At 40.3% G+C, this 22192-nt stretch overlaps 2 protein-coding genes across 2 annotated transcripts; one reads left to right on the top strand and one right to left on the bottom strand.

Annotated features, from left to right (window-relative positions):
- Window positions 1–1281: 1281 nt before the first annotated feature.
- On the top strand, window positions 1282–21956 carry edc3 (enhancer of mRNA decapping 3 homolog). The gene is made up of 7 exons (XM_079810347.1): window positions 1282–1405; window positions 1647–1819; window positions 2054–2343; window positions 12857–13201; window positions 13348–13501; window positions 13582–13799; window positions 19162–21956. Exons 2-7 carry the CDS (start codon window positions 1656–1658, stop codon window positions 19494–19496), a joined length of 1506 nt encoding a protein of 501 aa, XP_079666473.1. The 5' UTR covers window positions 1282–1405; window positions 1647–1655; the 3' UTR covers window positions 19497–21956.
- Window positions 2865–9887, bottom strand: LOC307122296 (uncharacterized protein). The gene is made up of 2 exons (XM_079810345.1): window positions 9769–9887; window positions 2865–9623 (listed from the first exon to the last, which is right to left on the bottom strand). Exon 2 carries the CDS (start codon window positions 9410–9412, stop codon window positions 3431–3433), a length of 5982 nt encoding a protein of 1993 aa, XP_079666471.1. The 5' UTR covers window positions 9413–9623; window positions 9769–9887; the 3' UTR covers window positions 2865–3430.
- Window positions 21957–22192: the final 236 nt, after the last annotated feature.

The following is a 22192-nucleotide window of genomic DNA, read 5'->3' as shown; positions in this document are numbered from 1 at the left end:
GGAATGTGGGAGGCGGGATCACGGAGATTTTGGGAGCGTTGATTGGCTCTCCCGAAAGAGCGGCGTGTTTGATTTTGATTAAAATCAGGGTTATTTTGGAAATGATTGAATCATTTTATTTCATATTTTACACACGAATTAGTTATTTTTCAACATTATAGTGCCCTTACATAGTGTCAACATAAAAATGTTGTGGTTTTAGATTTTATTATAAAGTTTCTGTAATGACAAATGTATGTAGGCTATATATTTCAGGTTTTTAAAAAAACGTGTCACATACTGCATAATATCTATCACATAGTTCAGCAACTTTTGTATAGTGTGTGTATCCTATAAATTGTAATATAATTCATATTAAATAATAATTATAATTCAATAATTATTAATAATTAACATTTAAATACCTTTTATTCATATTTAATATTAAATGATAATTAATGACTATTTCAGGTAAAATGATGTGTCACATGAAAAGGATAAATCGTTCAAGCACTTTTGAAATGTAATGCACCACAACAAAGCAAACACGACTGCAATATCTGCCTCTGGCCGAGTCCTGCTTCACCTTCACAGTTCACACACACACACACACACACACACACACACACACACACACACACACACACACACACACACACACACACACACACACACACATTTTTTTGTCCAAACAAACACTCTGCTGGCACTGGTCGCTCAGACAGTCCTGAAGGCATCTCAGGTTCTGTTGAAGCTCGTGGGAAATGTCACGGTGACTTCTTCAATGGTCTTTGCGTGATTTGTTTCTAGCAGACATGTGCAGGTTCCTCTTGTGTCTTTGATCATAACAGACATAACATTAGCTAGCTTTTTCATAATGTCATCCATAACTGACAAGAAGATGGTTTGTTTCATTCAAAGGCTTATCTGAGAATATTTAATGTTGGCTTTATGTTACAGATTAAGAATTTATTTCCATTAAGATACAAACAAAAGCCGCTAGTGGCCAATAATATTACTTAATTTAATAATTCTATTAATTTAATTTAATTATACATTATAAATATCGTTATTAATCACAATTAATTATAAAATGCTATTATTTCATAATATTATATCAGTTAAAAATGCGATAATATAAATAAACAATAATTATGATTTACAAAAAAATATTATAAATATGGATTAATATTAATAATCGCTTATTTTAAGATTTTTAAGGTCATGCCACTGCATGCAGCTCAATGTACTTTGGCGGTTGCCCGGTAAGTGGCAGTAAACACAGATTCAAAACTGAGACCCAATCACACACAGTGAATCATAGAAGAAGCCGTTCGCGCAGCCGAGCTCTTCACAAGAGTTCATCAAAATCTAACACGATATTACAGTTACCCGCATTATTTAAAGGATTTGCTCTTGACAACAGGTGATGAACTCATTTTACTAGTTTTATAGATCCGACGACGAAAAAAGTAGCTTTTAAAGCCGTCGCGTCCTGTACATCTAGCTGGCTAACATTAGCATCTTCCCATCTAACGTTCGATACTTGATTTATCCCTTCATAATATTCATTATATTAACGTATTCCCACATTCCCCGTTTTTAGGAGTTGTGTTTTAATATAAAACTCATAAAGAATAACAAGCGTCTTTTTAATCTCATTTCAGTTGGTCAGAATGGCATCAGATTGGATTGGCAGCCTTGTTTCAATTCACTGTGGGGCAACTCTAGGAGTGTATCAAGGAGAAGTATCTTCAGTAGACCAGACCAGCCAGACCATCTCTCTCAGACATCCCTTCCACAATGGAGTCAAATGCACTGTGCCTGAGGTCACTTTCAGGTAAATAATAAATAATAATCCTAAACAATTGTTTTTGATCCTTTATGAAGTTCAAATATGTTTTTTAAGATAGGCAACCTTGTCTCAGTGGATATATTCTGCATTTTTGTGGTATTATGTACTCTAAAGTACAATTCTTAATACATCATTTAATACGGGCTCATCAGAATTTGAATACCAAACACAACTAGTTACTGTATTAAACGAGTAACGTTACACCTTTCTAATCCACAGTGCCATGGACATTAAAGATCTCAAAATCCTGGATATCCATAAGAGCTTCACTGAAGTCCCCAAGCAGAATGGTCCAGACTCCAATTCCACATTGACGCCGCATGGCGGACGCAAGGACAAGGGTGGTGGCGGCCCGGTCAACAGCGCTCCTGTGACGGTACCTAATAAAACTGAACCCAAATTGCAGGAAGGAGGGTTGTCTCCGGTGCCACATTACTCCAAGAGTTACGGTGAACGTCACGTGGACATGGCTGGCCAAAGTAAAGGCTTCAGACGAAGACACAACTCCTGTGAGTCTCATGTGTCTTTGGATTTTGAATTTGATTTGATTTGTGTGTTATTTTAGTATCACTCACTCAGATTAGGGCTGCACAACATATCGAAATGATCAAAACATTGCAAATGTATATAATATTGCAATATGCATATCGCAACTGCTTGCGACAACTGCTGCCTTCACATGCTATCGAAATAATCATAAATACTAGTATACTGGGATGAGCTTGTAATCACAACTTCAGAAGTGGGAAGTAGGACATTTCCGATAGCACGTGAAGGCAGAATAATACTCGAAAAAACACATGCTTCAGAGAGTAGACTGGACACATGACTGTTACATACGTTTGACATGCTTAATGTTATTAAATGCAATAAGTGAACTTCTCACGCGCACAGAAAGCCGCCTCTCGGGCAGCAGGTAATCCCGATTTCAGATCTCTTCTTCAGCTTATACGACCAAATACACACAAAATTATGTCAAAGTGCCCTCTTGGTGAGTGTAGCATCCAATCAATATTGAGAAGGCCAGAACTGATGGTTAAGTGAATTTTATTGCCGTCCTTGTCATTAACCAACGTAAGAGCTGAGTAAAAACAAATAAACCATGCATTACCATCACATTTCGAACGTTACACAGCTCATTACATTAGTTTCAATCCGATAGCATTACAAAGTTATACATTTTATGATAAACATTTCCAATAGCTCAAATATATTTCTTTACAAACCTTGTTCTCCAATTGACTGAAGCTAAACCTTGTAGTTTTAACTGTTTTTAACCGTGAACCTTTTCCTACTTTCCTTTCGTCTTTTCGCCGATCGCCAGGTACATTTCCGTCACCATACTTCCGGTTTCTTTGGTTATCAAAATAAAGGCCTGATACCGTAATAATAAAACCATATAGCGTAGCTATAATCAAAATAATACTTAACTACTCTGATGGCCTTTACACTCCCACCAAATTATTTGACGTTACACACATAAAAAAAAAAACACAAATAATTTCTTCACGTTACATATCCAGAATGCAGAAATAACCTGATAAACAGGTTACAACTGTAACTTCATCATTTCAATACACTTAAGCATTGCAAAATTTACCTTTTACCATCTTCTAGTAGCAGAACTAACTTATGTACAGGGCGTTCTACTACAGACATTTTGTTCACCCGTTGACCTCTTTTGTTAAGATTTCTGTCTGCAAAGCCTATTTTGACCTTTCTGACAAGTCCATCTGTATCTTTTACAGTGTCCAAGATTCGTCCAAGTTTCCACTGTGATCGTGGTTGCATTTCATCCTTGTCCATTACTATGTCGCCTATTTGCATGTTTCTTTTAGGCTTGTGCCATTTTTGTCTGACCATTATGTTCTGCAAGTACTCCCCTTTCCATCTGCTCCAAAATTGTTCGAGCAAGTACTGTACATGACGCCATCGTTTTTGTGCATATAAGTCCTCCTTAACGAATTGTCCTGGGGGTGGCAGAGGAGTTGATGTTTTCATTGTGACAAGATGATTTGGAGTTAGTGGCTCCAAACTGTTTGGATCGTTGAGACTGTCTGTTGTAAGGGGGCGGCTGTTTACTATAGCAGCCGCTTCATACAAGAAGGTTCTGAGTGAGGAGTCGGTGAGTCGACCTGGTGTGAGAGCCAGTGTTGCATTAAGAACGTTTCTCACAGTCCGTATCTGTCGTTCCCATACTCCACCTGCGTGGCTAGCATGAGGTGTGTTTAGGACAAAATCACATTGATTATCTGCAAGGAAGGTTGTCAGTTTGTCAATGTCAATTTCACCTTGTGCTGCACTCAGTTCGTTTTTGGCACCAACAAAGTTAGTGCCCTGATCACATTTTATTTGTCTGACAGAGCCTCTTAGAGCGATGAAGCATCTGAGTCCATTTATAAAGGTGTCCGTTGATAGGTCTTCTAACATTTCAACATGAATTGCACGTGAATAAAAGCATGTGAAGAGGAGGCCATACCTTTTATATTCTTTCCTTGCTTGTTTGGTCAGGAACGGTCCAAAAACGTCCATACCACAGTATGTGAAAGGCGGAGAGTGTTCAATTCTTTCTGTGGGTAAGTCTCTCATTTTTTGTCCTTCCACAGGTCTCCTTTGTTTCCTGCAAAACACACACTGGCGAATGTAGGATGCAACCGTTTGACTTAACTTTGGAATCCAATAGCCAGTGGATCGTATCTCATTCATTGTGTAGCCCTTTCCCTGATGATTGACCCTCTCGTGGCAATGAGCAATTATCAGTTTTGTGACGTGATGTTCTCTGGGAATGATTGTTGGATGTTTAAATGAGCTGGGAAGAGATGAGTGATGGAGCCTTCCTCCCACCTTAAGCACATTGTCCTTGTCTAAGAAAACATCCAAGTTGTACATTTTGTTGTTCTTTGGAAGTTGTTTGCTTTTGTTTAATGTCTCTATTTCGTTTTGATATGCTTGTCTTTGTAAGTCTTTGATAATCACAGTTTCTGTATTTTGTCTTTCAGTTACAGTTGTGAGTGTCTTTGATTTGTCTTTGAGCAGGTATCGTCTGAGACGTGCGACTGCGCTGACTGCACGGGACCAGGATGAGAACCTTGTGAGTCGGTCACTAAGGCTTGTATGTTCAACGGTTTCTGTGCTTAGTGTCTGTACCTTTCTCACCTCTGGGTCTCCTACTGTAAGTACAATGGTCTCTTTTGTTTGAAGCTGTATTTTCTTTTCCCACAGAAAGTGAGGGCCTGTGAACCAATTAGATGAAAGCAGTTCATTTACAGATGTGCCCCTGGATGCTATATCTGCTGGGTTTTCACTGGTAGGCACATAAAACCATTGTTGCGGTGAGGTACTGTTGCGGATTTTTTGCACTCTATTAGCAACAAACGTGTGAAACCGCCTCGCGTCGTTGTTTATGTATCCTAGAGTGACCTTTGAGTCTGTCCAGAAGAACTCTTCAACATTGTCATAGAGCAGTTCCTCTCTTAGCGTGTTACTTACGGCGACTGATACTGCGGCTGCGGTAAGCTCTAACCTTGGGATCGTGGTGATCTTTGTTGGAGAGACGCGTGCTTTGCCCATGATGAAGGTACAGTGGACCTCTTCCCTTTTGTTTATGAGTCTGAAATAAGAACACTGTCCATATCCTGCGGCACTTGCATCAGAAAAGTGGTGTATTTCTCTTTTTACCACTTCTCCAAAATCTGCAGGAACATAACATCTGCTGATTTGCACATTTTTTAGATTGTGTAGATCTCCTTTCCAGCACTCCCACCGTGGCTTAAGCTGCTCAGGTAGCGGGTCGTCCCAGTCTGTTCCTTGACGACACATTTCTTGGAGAATCCCCTTTCCCTTGAGTACATAGGGAGCAATGAAGCCAAGGGGGTCGTATATTGCTGAGACTGTGGACAAGATGCCGCGCCTGGTTGGTGGTTGGTCCTTTAGCGTGATGTTAAATGTAAAGCAATCCTTCTCCACATTCCAATAAATGCCAAGTGCTCTTTCAGTCTGTGTCTCATTAAACGTCAAGTCCTTTGTTCTTGTATCTGTTGCATGCTCTGAAGCTGGAATGTTTTTTAAAACTTCAGAGTTGTTGGACACGAATTTGTGTAACCTTAGTCCACCCTTTGCACATAGTTCACGTGCTTCCTTTGCCAGTCGTATAGCATCCTTTACTGTCTCTGCGCTGGTGACTCCGTCGTCTACATAGAAGTCTCTTGCTATGAACTGTGAGCCAACTGGATATGCAGAACTGTTCTCTTTGGCTAAATGTTTGAGTCCATAGTTCGCACAACCGGGTGATGAAACAGCACCAAAGAGGTGTACTGTCATCCTGTATGCTTGTGGTTGGCTGTTCATATCTTCGTCTTTCCACCATACGAAGCGTAAGTAGTTGCGATCATTTTCTTTGACTTGGAATTGGTGAAACATTTTTTCGATGTCGCACATGAGCGCTACTTGGTGCTGTCTGAAGCGCACAAGCACACCAGTTAAGTTGTTGATCATATCCGGACCGTTCAGCAAATGCTCATTAAGACAGGTGCCTTTGTGTTTTGCAGAGCAGTCGAAGACCACGCGCAACCTATCAGGTTTCTTTGGATGATAGATGCCGTGGTGCGGTATGTACCATGTCTCTCCGGGCGGTCCATCATCATCAGTCTTTTCAGCGTCACCCCTTTTGATGATGTCACTCATATATTTCATGTATTCCCTTTTGTATTTTTCATCTTTCAGGAACTTGCGCTTGAGCTGATGTAGCCTGGTTTCGGCGAGTTGTCTGTTATCCGGCATTTGTGGTCTTTCTTTAAATGGTAATGGCATTTCAAAATGTCCATTTTCAGTCTGTGTTATGCCATGCTCGAGTTTCTGAAGGAATACTAAGTCCTCTTGTGACACCGTCTTTTCATTCCCGTCAGTCTCTTTGAAATCTCTCTCCAAAACACGTATTGCATCCGCTGGAGTTGAGGGAGGGATTTCTTTAACAATGATTCGGTGACAGAGACTGCTCGCTGAATAGATTTCGTTGTATGGTGTCGAGTTGCCAACTATGCTCCATCCCAAATCAGTGTGAATGGCATAGGGCTCATTTTCTTTGCCTAAGATTACTTGTTTGGGTGCGAGAGCTCTAGGACAAGTATAACCTATGAGGAGGCTTACTTCACAACTGAGGAGTGGAGGGACCTCGTCTACAATCGGTAGCAAGTGACTCCATTGTTTGGCTGTTTCACATGTAGGTATGTGTTCTCTGTTAGCAGGTATGTAATCCTTTGTGTATGCAGTGGGGAGCTTTATGACTGTGGCTGAGTTATAACCTCTCACTAAGAGATCAGACACCTTTCCACTGCTTACAACTGCATTTCTACCCATCATGGTAGTTAGTTTCAACTTAACTGGACAAACATCTGCCTGCAGCTCATGTGTGACATCCTGATCAATGAATACAGTGTCGCTCTGTGTGTCTAATAACGCATAGACCAGTTTTTCCTTGAGTGGATTAGTGGTAGTGGACAGCCACACTGGAACTATCATTGAGGTGCTGACTGACTGTTCAGATCTAGCAACATTGAGTGACATGGCTGTTGCTGTTTCAGGTGAGCTGCCTTGAGCTGCATTGTTTGTGCTAACACATGTTTCTCTTTGCAGACCATTCCTGTAGTTTTCATCGTGAAGACATGTCGGATGTCGCTTTGTGCAAGTCTCACAAGTAAGGCGGCGTCTGCAGTCCTTAGCACTGTGTCCTGGTTTTAGACAGCCATAACAAAGTCTATTGTCTTTCACATGCTTCTTTCTGTTTTCTAGAGACATTTTCAAGAGGTCAGGGCACTTGTGAAGTTGATGGTTGCCTTGGCACATTGTGCATGGAGAGCCATTGAGTGTTTTTGTTATTGTCCTTTTATCACTTTGTTCAGTGGTGTTTGTGTTATATACACTTGCCTTGTTTCTTTTGATTTCCTTTGTGTTCCTTCTGTCACTGTTTGTTTCAGTGCAGCGAAGTGCATGAATGGAGGTGACTGGGTTGCAGGCGACTTCAGCTTCTACTGAGAGGAAGGAGGCAAAAGCACTAAAACTTGGAAACTCACCGCCCTCCATTAAAGTCTTTGTTACCTGTCTGTTCCATCTTGCGTTTATCCAGTCTGGTAGTTTGTGCAACAATTTTTGGTTTTCTTCACTGTCATTGAGTATTTGTAGACCCTTTACATGTGGCATTGCAAGCATGCATGCATTTATGAAATCTGCAAATGCCCTTAGTCCATCAGCATCTCTAGACTGCACTTTAGGCCAATTTGATAGCCTTTCTCTAAATGCCTTCTGAATCACGAAAGGCTGGCCGTACCTTTGGTTTAGTTTGTGCCAAGCGTCCTTATATGCTTCCTCATCATTTCTAAAGAAAGTGCCTTCAAGGCATTTTCGAGCTGGGCCTGTTACGTATCTTTTCAAATAGTACAATTTGTCTGCTGCTGAGATGCCCTTTTGTTCAATCAGTGATATGAAAGTGGATTTCCATTCAATGAAGCTTATAGGGTCGCCACTAAACACTGTTGGTTCTGGCGTGGGAAGTCTGTTCAGTTGAATGCTATCCTGCACTGCTTGAGCTAGTTGAGTGACACTAGGGGGAGCTGTTTGCACAGGAATGAAAGAGAGCGCTGGTGTGGGTGTGGAATATGGGCTCACCTGTTCACTTTTAATTGACTGTACATCATCCACCTGTGATAACTCTCTGTCATATGCTTCAAACCTGGCTCGAGCTGCTTTCACTTCCCTCTGTGCTTTCAAGCGTTCCAACTCTGATGTTTGAGCTGCCATTTGTTTCTTGTGCTCCTCCTCTAGAGCTTTTATCCTTTCCTGTTGTCTTTGTTCCTCTAGTACGATTTCATATTCAGCTTCTTTTGCAGCTAGCTCTGCTGCTGCATCGGCTCGTTTTGCTGTGAGCTGTGAAGCTGAGGACCGTTGGCTGCGATTTGAACCTGCGGTTGAGCCGTATATGGACTGGGCATACTCATGCTCTAAAAGTCCACGTAAACGAATTCTTTCGCGCTCTGCGTCAAAATCCTCATCAACACCACTTAATCTTTCCAGAATTATCCTTACGATGTCACGAGTTATTGCATCGCATGCATCAATCTTTCTCCTTATGTCAGATGATGGTGCCATTTGGTTTCTTATTTCTGAATATAACTTCAATACATCATCTCTCCCTTTCTCTATTATGTCCGCGAGTTCTGACATCTCCTTGTCTGTGATATCTAACTTTAACCTTTCTCTTGTTTCGCGTACCTGTATTTTCCATTGTTCATAAAGAGTTGTTAGTCTTTTTTCCCTTTTACTCATTTCTTCCTTTTGGAATGTTATCATCCTTTCTGTTGGTACTTTAACTCTTTCAGAACGCCTTGGCAACCTTGACATGCTTTGAGCTTTGTCTTGAAGCTCTGTTAAGATTCGTTCTTTGCACCTGATTGAATCCATAATGTTTTGTCTATCCTCACTTTCGTCTTTAAGTGAGTCTTTCAAATCTTGAATTTTTTGTTGTAAATTTGTGATCTGTTCATTTATGTCCATTTGACTTACTGAAGCAGCCTGTGATTCTTCCATTTTGAGCACCTTTCGTTGAACTGTTTTATTTTCTGACCAACTTCTGCCCTCTGCTGGATTTCACGGGAATTGCCGATGGATCTTGCAGCCCCGTTGTGCAGCGTGTGGCGGTGGTCAAGCTCTTACTGTAGCATCCAATCAATATTGAGAAGGCCAGAACTGATGGTTAAGTGAATTTTATTGCCGTCCTTGTCATTAACCAACGTAAGAGCTGAGTAAAAACAAATAAACCATGCATTACCATCACATTTCGAACGTTACACAGCTCATTACATTAGTTTCAATCCGATAGCATTACAAAGTTATACATTTTATGATAAACATTTCCAATAGCTCAAATATATTTCTTTACAAACCTTGTTCTCCAATTGACTGAAGCTAAACCTTGTAGTTTTAACTGTTTTTAACCGTGAACCTTTTCCTACTTTCCTTTCGTCTTTTCGCCGATCGCCAGGTACATTTCCGTCACCATACTTCCGGTTTCTTTGGTTATCAAAATAAAGGCCTGATACCGTAATAATAAAACCATATAGCGTAGCTATAATCAAAATAATACTTAACTACTCTGATGGCCTTTACAGTGAGTATTCACATAAATACAGTCGATTATGTCTTAAGTAGACTTGAGAGAAAAAAAGTGTGTGTGTAACAATATATTGGATCTGAGCAGCTCTTAAAGTGACAGCTAATAAACCTGCACCCGTCTTTGTGCTTAAAGGTGGAGTAAGCGATATTTCTAAGTCGTTACTGAACATTGTTGATATTTGAAATCAACCAATACAAACACACCCCTTTCTTCATTGCTCCGCCTCCAAAGCTCACCGTCCAATCCTAACTGCCCTGTTCCGAGTCGGTCTCGAACCTCGATCGCTAACAAGAATGCTAAACCGTATACATCGCATTCTCTAGCAGTCATCAGCCTGAACAACTCTCACTAGCTGCCCTCCGTTACACAGGCAATGCAAGAGTGGATGTCTGTTTATCGTAACAGAAGCACAAAAAAATAATGCTTCAGGAAAAATAAAGTGAAGATAATAAACGAACGACAAGGAAGCACAAAAATTGTCCTTATGTGGCGTTCACACCGGACGCGATTCGCGCGAATAATTCGCGCAAAGGTGGACGCGTGTACATTTTGAGTTTACTCGCGCGTGACATTCACTGCACAACAGACGTGAATTCGCGTCATGGGCGGGGCTTCCGCCAGCAGCTCGTCTCGTTGAGAAATGGCTGACATGGGCTGTGTTTACATGTCTTTTTTTTTGTTAATATCTACTGTTAATGTGTGACAAAACGTAGTTTTAAGACTTTTTCAGTCGATAATGTAGTTGTTTAAAGCTCAAATCTGTGGTTTATTTATATAAACAGTGCCTATTTGAACATTTTATCTGCCGTGTTCGGAGTTGTGAGCTCCAGCGGATCAGCGGCGTTCAGCGCACGTCAAAGCCGGCGAGGGCAACCTTTCCTCGGCCAGTCCTTCTGCCGTCTCCCGCTGGCTCTGATGTCTCTGTGGTGTGTCTCGAGCTATAATTCGTCTTGTAACGGCCGATCTTTGGTCTCATGGATCTATAATTTGTTCCCTGGCAAATCGTTTAGGCTGAGGGCAAAGATAAGTTTCATTACTTTATATTTTTAGGCTATAACTGTACGTTGCAGTTGTAACGTTAGCCTACTAGCACTGACTTTGAATGTTTGACTGCATTGTTTGCTTTATTTCATGTATAGCTTGTTATACATTACTTATACTTTTGTATTATTGATCATACATAAACTCGCATTTAACAAAAAGAGACTGGGTTGTGTTTCATGTCATTTAATGTTATCACAGTGATAATCATATTGTCTGAACCAGATATTAATATACAGATTTTCTCCTCATTGTTGTCACTACTAGAGCAAGCTCCTGATTGGTTAACGCGGCGCGAAATATCCGCCAAAGTTCAGATTTTTCAACTTGAGCGATTCGCACGTTCAAAACGCTCAATTCGCGTCCTTCGCGCCGCCTCAATCGCGCCGCAGAATGCCATTTCGCGTCTCTGCATTGACTTAACATGTAAATCACTCGCGCGAATCGCGTCCGGTGTGAACGCAGAGTTACAGTTCACAAGAATAAATACAAGCAAGGGTTCGTTGTTAGTTGCCAACTGCACAGCAGCTCCAGACAAACAATGACACTCATAGCCAGTGTTACTCACGTATGGAGTGGAATCAAAGCTATCTCCGTGTCTGTTTTTTAGGCCTTCCTGCTTAGCTTTCTCCAGCGTTGGAAAGCTTTTCTAATATTAACGCAGGTCCTAAAGCTCTTTCCTGATCATAACCCTTCTTTTTCCAGTGATATTCTTATGAGCTTTTCTCTTTTGTAATGTCTCTCAGGCATCTCTCTTTCAGCAGTCTTTCTACAAATCTCCCTCTTGCTCGTTCTTTCTCCTCCACCTTCATACGACGCCTAATCAGGGTTTTTCCTGGGTCAAAAATGGTCTTCGGTGATGGCTGACAGACATGGTCATCCACACACACACACAGAAAACACTTCATAACTGGATAGGATTTATTTCCTGTTTATTGAAAGTATGGTTTATGTCAGCTGGTCAGAGAAGAGTCAACGTTTTTTGAGGGCAATTCACACCCAACGGTAATTCAAGGGAAAAAATGTCAGAATGCGCCACGTGCAATATGGATTCGGTTTTCCAACCTTTTGATTTTGATTAACATAATATGTGAAATATTAGAAAGCTAAGACAGTGCTTATTTTGAAGACAGAGAGTGCGCGCGGAGGAGGGCTCTCTGCTCGTTCTCTCTGTCACAGTTAATATGCGCCCGCCCCTATCATAAATCGCAATAACTGATCAAATAATGCTTTGGCGGGACACACATTTGTTTTGGCGGCCGGCAAAAAATTTTCAATGCAGGAAAAACCCTGCTAATGCTGATTGGCTACACATTTGTTGTTGTGTTGGTCCGACCAACTTTCAAACATCCTTTTTCAAATATCGCTTACCCCACCTTTAATGTTAATCAACCAACAAAAGACAGAGAAAATCACTCACTGCTCCTGACTGAATAACTTTTTACTTATTTTTTACTTTAGTTAAATTTTTTGTAATTTTGTTGGGGGTTTTTTTGGTCATGTTTTTGTCTGTATAGCTTTTCATACATTTTTTTTTTAGTTATTTTAATACATCAAGTTAAACTAAAAGAAAATGAGATGCTGCCTGTAAATGTGTGTTTTTATATACATATACGTGTGTGTGTGTGTGTGTGTGTGTGTGTGTGTGTGTGTGTGTGTGTGTGTGTGTGTGTGTGTGTGTGTGTGTGTGTGTGTGTTTGAGAATAAAAATGTATATTATTTATACATTTTTTTGGGTGGGCCAAAATATATATTTATATGTATGTATATGTATGGAAATAACTAATTTAGTTAAAACTTTAACTTCTTGTTTCTAGGGTCATCTAGTTGCAAAGGTCCAAATCAGGCCACACCGAAAAAGAACGGCCTGAAGAATGGAGGTCATATGAAAAACAAAGACGATGAATGTTTCGGAGACGGTATAGATGATGTTCTCGATGAGGACTTTGATTTTGAGGGGAATCTGGCGCTGTTCGACAAGGCTGCTGTGTTCTCGCAAATCGATTCGTCAGAGCGGCGAGGCAATGGTGCGAGATCTCGAGGGACACCTGGAGAGCAAACACCGTCACGATACCGGCATGACGAGAACATCCTAGAGGCCAAACCCGTCGTCTACAGACAGATCACAGTTCCACAGAACGGAACGAAAGAGTATAGCACTGGTAAGAATCTGACCTCATGAACTATTAAATAATTTAGCTTGCCTTATCTTAATTCATGCTATTCCTCTCAGGCTCAGGGCTGTTTGATTGTTCCCTATACCCTATATAGTGCACTGTCTGAATCGTTCCCTATCCATTTCTCCCAGACTCAGGGCTGGTGGTACCCAGCATCTCTTTCGAGTTGCACAAGCGTTTGTTAGCTGCAGCAGAAAGTCACGGTCTCTCTCTGGAGCGCAGACTTGAGATGACGGGCGTATGTGCGAGTCAGATGGCCCTCACGCTACTTGGAGGCCCAAACAGGTGTGTGGGACTTCAACAGAAATTGCATTATCAGAAATATCTTCAGGCAGTCTGGTTATCATTTGTCTGGTTCTTCTCAGACTTACTCCAAAGAATGTGCATCAGCGGCCCACAGTGGCTCTGTTGTGTGGACCACATGTCCAGGGCGCTCAGGGCATCAGCTGTGGCCGTCACTTGGCCAACCATGAAGTGGAGGTCATCCTTTTCCTGCCAAATTTTGTCAAGATGTTGGAGGCCATCACCAGTGAGCTTGCACTTTTTGGGAAGACGGGAGGCAAACTGGTTTCTAATGTGAAAGGTGAGGCACTGTTGCATCTACATTTAATAATCATGCATGGTATAATTGTTTAAATTAACAATCAATTAATTGTTAACCTTAACCTCTTAAATCTGAGGCACTACTTAGTTATCAGGTTACTTAACCACTTGCTTAACTAGCACCAAATAGGCTTTGTTTTAAAACTTAGAAGCTTAGCTTACAGTGAATATAGCGAATATGACCATCACTTAAAGGGATAGTTGATTTACTCACCCTCAAGTCATCCTAGGTATATATGACCAGTGTTTCCCCTACCATTGTTTTGGGGGGGCGCCCCGCCCTCCCAAAACGCCCCCTCGCCCCCCCTGAATGAATGACAAAAAATATTTGTCATTACGGTTGACAATAAGAATTGCCCGATGGTTCAGTGCCAGCGTGAAAGACACTCGGGCCAAAGCTGCATCTTCACGGAAACTGATCATTTGCGCATTTTTAAGCCTTGCCAATTTAAATATTCAAGCGCTCATAGACGAGAAAGTGTCTCTCTCTCAGTTTGCTCGTCGCGAAGGGCAGCAACACAACACACACACACGCACGGCCACGCGTCTCAGTGCGCGAATATTCACACAAAATTATATCAAAATGATTGTCTTGTTGAGTATCATCGTAAACATAGTCGGTTAGGTCTTTTAAATGAACGTAAACATGAAATTTGCCAGTCACCGCCAGCATTTATGGTAATTTTCACAAGTTTTAATGGTCCACAGAATATCTAAACATGCAATATATCAAAGAAAGAACAGACCCACTGTTTTATTCCAGCTTCATATATTATTTTTTTAATCAACACTTGAATGTTGCAAGTTTCATGAAAAAGCAACATTGAGCATAAAGCTGAAAAAAATCACTTTTTTGTAAAAGACTAACGTTACGTCTGAACGATGAACAAAACACAGATGTTGTAGATCGAGTCCATCAACACCCCAAAGCTTGACAGTCCTATAATTCGTCCTGGGTTGACATTTCATTCAATAACATTAGGTAGTTTTGATTTATATGCTGTTTAATGGTGATGATCGCGTTATTTTACATATGCATCTGCTTACACATGATATCGCACGTTGCTTCTTCGGCAGTGTTTTGATCAGGAGATTCTGTTCTCGTGCAGGAAATGCGCTACAGCGCCCCCTACCTTATAACAGTGAAAACATGGAAAGCCGGAAAATATCGTCATTGGCTATATAAATATTGAGATAACAAAAGACAAAAACAAAAAAAATCACTCACTGCTCTTGACTGAATAACTTTTAATAAGGGTTAATCTGTATTTATATGCAGTGGCATATCATTTTATGCAGATTATGCAGTTATATTTTACATTTGATTACTATTTTTGTACCTGACAATCTAGTTTAGACCTACATGAAAATAACTGTATTTAATTTGTATGTTTGTTCTGCTTTATTTATTTGTGCTTTTGCTCATAATTTGATTATTTGTTCTTATTTTATTACTGACGGTCTTTAACAATATAAAAAAAATATATGAGTTAGGATTTTAGTTTTTAGAGTCATAACCTTATTTATTAAGCTTATATGGCTCAAAAACAATACTAGGCCTATTTTATCTTATTTGTCTTTTTTTTGTGGTGGGGTCAGTGAAAATTCTGACAGGGCAAGTAAAAATTTGAACCCCTGAAAAATATCCTTAGCATTGAGCCCTGAAATATAGTATATATATTGTTTATATTTATTTACCAAATTAATTAATTTATTGTCTATGGCAACACCACGTATCCGTAACACTCCCGCTCCGCGACACTGGTAGTTTCGGGAGGCCCCCCCCCCCCCCCCCCCCCCAAAGCTGTAAACCTAGGGGAAACACTGTATGACATTCTTCTTTCAGACGAATAAAATCGGAGTTATATTACAAAAGTCCAGGCTAATCCAAGCATTAGAATTGCAGTAATAGTTGCTCTGTTTTTGAAGTCCATAAAAAGTGCATCTGCCCATCAAATAATGTGCTCAACACGGCTCTGGGGTGTTAATAAAGGCCTTCTGAAGCAAATCAATGCGTTTGTGTAAGAAAAATATCCATATTTAAAACTTTATAAAGTAAAGTATCGGCCGACCGCCTTCCGTGTTCAATTTATGAAAAAAGTGTTGAAAGGTCCTCTGCCGATCGAAAGACTAACGCGACCAGGTCCGCTCGTCATGACGTCACGTACGCATCTTGAGTTTCACTTTCAACTTTCAACACTTTTCCATGGAAGGTGATCGGCTGGAACTCTACTTGATAAAGTTTTAAATATGGATATTTTTCTTACACAAACGTATCGATTCGCTTCAGAAGGCTTTTTTTTAACAACCCTGGACCCGCAAGGAGCACGTTATTCGATGGACAGGTGCACTTTTTTATGGACTTCAAAAACAGAGCAACTATTACTGCAATTATAATGCTTGGTTTAGCCTGGACTTTTGTAATATAACTCCGATTTTATTCGTCTGAAAGAAGAATGTCATACACCTAGGAGGACTTGAGGGTAAATCATGGGCTAATTTTCATTTTTGGGTGAACTATCCCTTTAACAAGTGCTTTTAATTTACTGACATTAGAAGTGCTCTTTTTTTAATAGCGTGAATAATAACTGCTTTACACGAGAATGTGATCTGTAAAATCATAGTAGCCTAATAATGCAATGAAATACAGGTATTAGTAGTCAGTATCGGCGAGTACCAAAAATAAAAGTATTGAATCGGACTCATTCTGGAAAAAGTGTTATCGGTGCATCCCTACAAAACAGTATAGAATTTAAATACTGTCTATTTAATGGTTATCAGCCATACAATGAAAATAATAATCTGTTTAATGGAGTAGTTCACTTACCCCATGTTTTACTCACCCTTAAGTCATCCTAGGTGTATATGACTTTCCTCTTTCTGATGAACATGATCAGAGTTATATTAATAAATATCCGGGGGGTTAATAAAGGCCTTCTGAAGTGAAAAAAGCGTAACTGGCGCTGTAGTGTATCACTAGAACGTAGATTAAGCGTTTTGAACTGAGAGACGTTACACTTTATGCGTAAGTTGAATATGGAAGGCGGTCTGGCGGAAGCGAGATATTTTTCCTTATAAAGTTTTAAATATGGGTATTTTTCTTACAAAACCCCATCGATTCGCTTCAGAAGGCCTTTATTAACCCCCTGGAGCCGTGTGGAGTACGTTCATTATGGATGGATGTGCTTTTTTTGAGCTTCAAACTCAATGGACCCCGTCACTGCCATTATAAAGCCTGGAAGCGTCAGGGTATTTATTAATATAACTCTGATTGTGTTCATCAAAAAGAAGAAAGTCATAAGCCCCGTTTCCACCGAAATTCCCCAGAACTATTTGTCCCAGGAACTCTTTTTTCCCTCAGACTTGCTGCTGTCTACGTTTCCATCTCTGTCTTAAGTACCGCAAAGATTAGTCCGGTGACGTGGGACTGCACGCGACTTTCCAGAGCCCGCTGGATTTCATCCTCTGCAAATAAACTTAATAAAGCCTGAATCTCGTCGTCTGTCCATCGGTCGTATTTTTTTAAACTCCATTGTTGAATTGAATAGCAAACAAGACTTTTAGGTTGAAATAAAATGCTGCATGAGCTCAACCAATCAGCATGTTCAGCGCCCAAGTCCCACCCCCGAAAGTTTCTGAACTTTGAAAAAGTACTACCTCGCAAGCAGGGCCGTTTTGAGGGGGAAATCTTTACCCGGAACTTTATTTAGACCCCGGTTCCTGCGGTCGAAACACACAGAGTACCACCCCAAAGTCCCTAGTTCCTAGGGAAAGTTCCTGCGGTGGAAACGCGGCTATATACCGTAAAACCTCAAATAATAGCCCGGGCTTCTATTTACCCAAATCGCCGAACTGCACCGGCTTGTGACCGGATTTGAAACAGGCGTCTATAAGAGACAGGCCTTTAATTTAGTGTTGAGATGTTCAAGCATGACGGTAGGAGGTTACCACATTATATTACATTTTATTTATAATTAAACAAATAATTTAATGTAAGAAATGTCTTAGATTATTGGCAGGACAAAAAACTAAACGATGTGACAGCAATCGGCTGAACAATATAAGTTACCACTAAAATCCATCGAGCATATGAACTTGTTGCCCGAAACACATCAACAAGAAAGAATGAAGGCTACCCTGTAAAACAACTGCAATCATGTGATAGAAAATTACTCTATTCATCACTATCATCATCCCCGCGACCCTCAATTACAAGTTCATTGGCGAATTCCTCCTCCTCGTCGCTCTCCTCCACTTCTCCCTCTCCGGCCTCCGCTAACTCTGCCTGCCTTGCTTGCACTAACAGCTCCCGCCCAGATGCGCACGGCTCTCCCTCTTTGAAACAATGGATAAGGTGATCCTCGCTTCCATCAGAAGCTACTGTCAGGCCACATACCTAAGGATAACATCCCGAAGTTAATGAAATATATCTCCTCTTTCTCCCTAGCACACACAAACGCGCGCAAGCATACCTTAAAGGAATTTTTCAGCCGCTCCGAATTTAGCTTTTCCCACACTTGAAATTCGACAACTGTCAGATTAAATGTCAAATTATACTTTTTTCTTTTTGTCTCCATGGTGCTATTGAGAGAATTAAGAAAAACAGAAGACTGAAAGTTCGTTAACCTCTTTATGTTGCCATAGTGATGAGTCGTTCATGAACGGCTGCGTCTGTCACTTGAAATCTAATCAAAACATAGAACAGACGATCTGACGGGTTTGAGAAGATCAAATACAGCCCGATACTAAAAAACAGACCAGGCCTCTATTTGAGACCGGCCTTTATTTACCCAAACCTGTCGTCACACCAGGCGTTTAAAAGAGACAGGCGTCTGTTTGGGACTCGGCTATTATTTGAAGTTTTACGGTACACCTAGGATGGCTTGAGGGTGAGTAAATCATGTGGTAATTTTCATTTTAAAGTGAACTAATCCTTTAATGTATTATCTAGACTTTTAATATTGGGCATTCCTAATCATATTAAAGAATACGAACAACATTAAAGAGCAACATTGGGCTTTTTATTATCAACAAAATCAGAGACCCTCCCCTCATTCATACCAGATCTGAGCGCTTGGTGTAATCCAGGTGGGTTTTTTTTACTCAAAGATTCCATCAACACGCATTTGGCGCATGAAACCTTTAGCATGGTTTCTGTATCTCACATATGTTCCTAACACACCCACCTGAACGCTTTGTTTAGATGGGCTTGGAAGTCTTGGAAACTTCCACTCTGAATTGCAAAAACACATTTACTTTGCATCCACCCACCCTCCTTACTTAATATACCAGAATACACATAATCAAACACTCATTTAAAACAAATGTTGTCTCGCCCTCAGACTTGCCTGAGACGCCAGTTGACCTGGTCATAAACTGCCTGGACTCGCACGAAAACGGATTCTTGAGGGACCAGCCCTGGTACAAGGCCGCCGCCGACTGGGCCAACCAGAACCGAGCCCCCGTCCTAAGCATCGACCCTCCAGTAAGTGGACAGGCGCATGCCGTGGAAGCCAAATGGTCACTTTCTCTGGGCCTCCCGTTGCCTCTCTCCGAGGGCGCCGGCCGTGTCTACCTATGTGACATCGGCATTCCCCGACAGGTATTCCATGAAGTGGGGATCAAATACCACTCCCCCTTTGGATGTAAATTCGTCATCCCGCTGCACTCCGAATAAGCCGTTGACCTTCACGGTCAAGGCTCACTGAACCTGCCTTAAAGATTATACGAATGAACGGATGTCGGTTTGAATGTTGCAACAGAACTTGAACTTCTCAGTCGCTTGTTTTTTCTCAAATTCTTCTCTACTTCTGTGATGATTCCCATCAAAGGGAAGTGATGGAAAACGATACCAGCTCTTATGTTAAAAGTGGAACCAATATCAGTATACTCACCGTCTGCTTACAATAACCTTCCACACAGCCGCTTTAATATGCAAGGCTGATCTTTTTAGATGAAACAACCTTCATAACCCATTAATAAATTATGCAGGTATTCCACCGAAGCATCAACCGGGTCACACTTAATGCAACTTAATTGGTCTTATGGCATGTTTGAATCTTATGTTACTTTCAGCATCTCACATAGAAGAATTTGCTTTTAGTTTAGAGTCGGATGTGCTGTTTTCGACCGACTTTCATGGGCATTAGATGAGGGTTTTGCCTTTTTTTGGCCCTTTGTGCCAGATTGATTAAAGTCAGTGTTAAGGCACTGAGATTAAGGCAGTTTATTGCTTGCAAAAATCTCTTCTTTCAAAGCGTTATTTGCTTTGTTGACCAATCCCAGATTGCTGTAAATATGACAGATTGACTGGGTTCTTATCAGTGATAAAATGTTGCACACTTCAATGGTAAGGTAAGTGTACTAAATATTTGTGATATTGGTTGCCATTGGACCACTACTGACCATTTTAAGCGGTCATTGGCCAATACCACCAATTTTCTTATGCTAATATTCATTGCTGTGCTTTACCTCATTTCTGTTTTGTTTCCGTTCTCAGTGCTAAAAAAAATAAGCAGCTCATGAGATCCTGTTTTAAATGGGTTTCAGATGGAGTTGCTATTGCTTGTTTGGTTGCATCAAACAAGGGTCTTTTATTAAGAGAGATGCTCCATGCGTTGCAATAAACCTGCTTGCTGAAATCGATTTGTGATTCTATTATAGGTTGTATTATTGTGCAGAGCAAAAAGTCAGTGTGTGCTGCTCACTCAATAATTTTGGGTAATGAATGATGAGTTTTTCAAAAGCACTGATAAAGACAAAGAAACTTGTACCTGCCGTAATCTTACCCGTATGCCTTCAAAGTTAAAATAAGAGGCACTTGCTATTCAGAGTCCATATGTGACAATAATGAACTTATAATTGTTTCACAGCAGACACCAGTAATAACGTACTGCTTTCATAAGACTTATTTTTTACTAAATGTTTTTTCGTTTAAGCTTTATTGTGATGTCTTCCGAATTGTTCTTTCTTTCTTTAATTTAGACCATTTTTTTCTTCTGCTGTATGACTTTTTATCTTTGTTTTTGTTCTTATGCCTTTTGTTTGGGGGGGTGTGTGTGGGGGGGGGGGGGGGGGGGGAGCTATGTACAATCTAGGGGTGACACCACTGAAGGTTCAGATGTTTCTTGTCATAAGGGTTTAGATAAACCAGAAACCAACAGACCTTACACATCAGCTGTTCTCCGTCCTGGGAAAAAAAAGTTAAATGTGAATTTTGGCTTTTCTTTTAGCTTTTTCTGTTGATGTTTGTGTGTGTGTAAGGTCATTGGTGCTGCCTCTGATGGCTGTTGTGAAATTAGCCTTTGAGCTTAAAAGCAAAGACTGAAGGAAAAAGGCAGTTATTGAAAGCATTAAGTTAATTAATGATGCTAAAGAGATTGCACTGTCCATGTTTTGAGAACACAGAAAAGTAAAGGTGCATCTTATAGTGGATGAATAGGGATAGGAGAACATGTCTAATTATACAGCAGTTACTGAGCAAATCCAGCACTAAAAGAGCTTAAAATGGTGGTAAAATCACTTGCTGGTCTTGAGATTAAAAAGTATTACTGCTGTACAGTTTTTTTGTTTTGTTTTGTTTTGTTTTTTTCTGCTGCAAAGCCCAATTGTAATATTCAATTGAATATTTGAAACCTAAGCACTACACGTGCTGTTAAATTGCAGTTTGATATAAATCATTCCTCTGTAGGAGTTTGCTTCTAAAAACTATGACCAAACTATGTTGAGCAATCCAAAAAAATATATATAGTGAAAACGTTTTGTTATCTGGTGATGCTCATTTGTGTGGTACAATGACATCATTGAATACGTTTTTGAAGGTTCTGAGAGGTTTTGTTCAGTATCAAAAGTTGAAAGCTACTTTCCATTCTTCTTTTTTTCCATTCTTATGCTTTTTCTTTACAAAAGCACGAGATTGAGGTTGTTAGCATTGCGTAAGTTTATCATTTATCTCTGCACCTGTTGTATAAGGCAACATAATTCCGTAAACTGGGTTAGACAACAACATCATTACTATTAATTGTGAATTGGTGACATATCTGTTCAGCATAATTCTGATATCACTGGAAACCTTACTTGTTTAATATTGTCAACCTTGAAGTGTAAGGACTGAATAAATAAAGAGAATGGAAATGACTCATGTCTCTTGTTGTTTTATTTGAGATTATTTATTTTAATCTTCTAAATTACAATACGACCAACTTCTTACTTGGGTAAAATGTTACTTTATTTTTAAATATTACGTGTGAATGTCTTTTATCGTTGCAATTCTCTTTTAAACCGCGTGCTGTCGCTCGTGTCTCCGAATGCGAAGTTTCGAATCCTATCATGGAAAAGGCCGAGATAATGAATATTAATTAGGCCATGCTGACG

This window comes from Gobio gobio (assembly GCF_949357685.1).
Source record: "Gobio gobio genome assembly, chromosome: 25".
Classification (NCBI taxonomy): Eukaryota; Metazoa; Chordata; class Actinopteri; order Cypriniformes; family Gobionidae; genus Gobio; species Gobio gobio.
Note: the sequence above shows the minus strand (reverse complement) of the source record. Positions and strands in the feature narration are given on the sequence as shown.

Excerpts from the sequence above, each read along its gene's own strand:
- edc3 (XM_079810347.1), top strand. The coding sequence starts at position 1,656 with ATGGCATCAGATTGGATTGGCAGCCTTGTTTCAATTCACTGTGGGGCA. Across the intron at positions 13,202-13,347 it reads AACGAAAGAGTATAGCACTG|ACTCAGGGCTGGTGGTACCC; the intron begins GTAAGAATCTGA and ends CATTTCTCCCAG. Across the intron at positions 13,502-13,581 it reads CTACTTGGAGGCCCAAACAG|ACTTACTCCAAAGAATGTGC; the intron begins GTGTGTGGGACT and ends GGTTCTTCTCAG.
- LOC307122296 (XM_079810345.1), bottom strand. The coding sequence starts at position 9,412 with ATGGAAGAATCACAGGCTGCTTCAGTAAGTCAAATGGACATAAATGAA.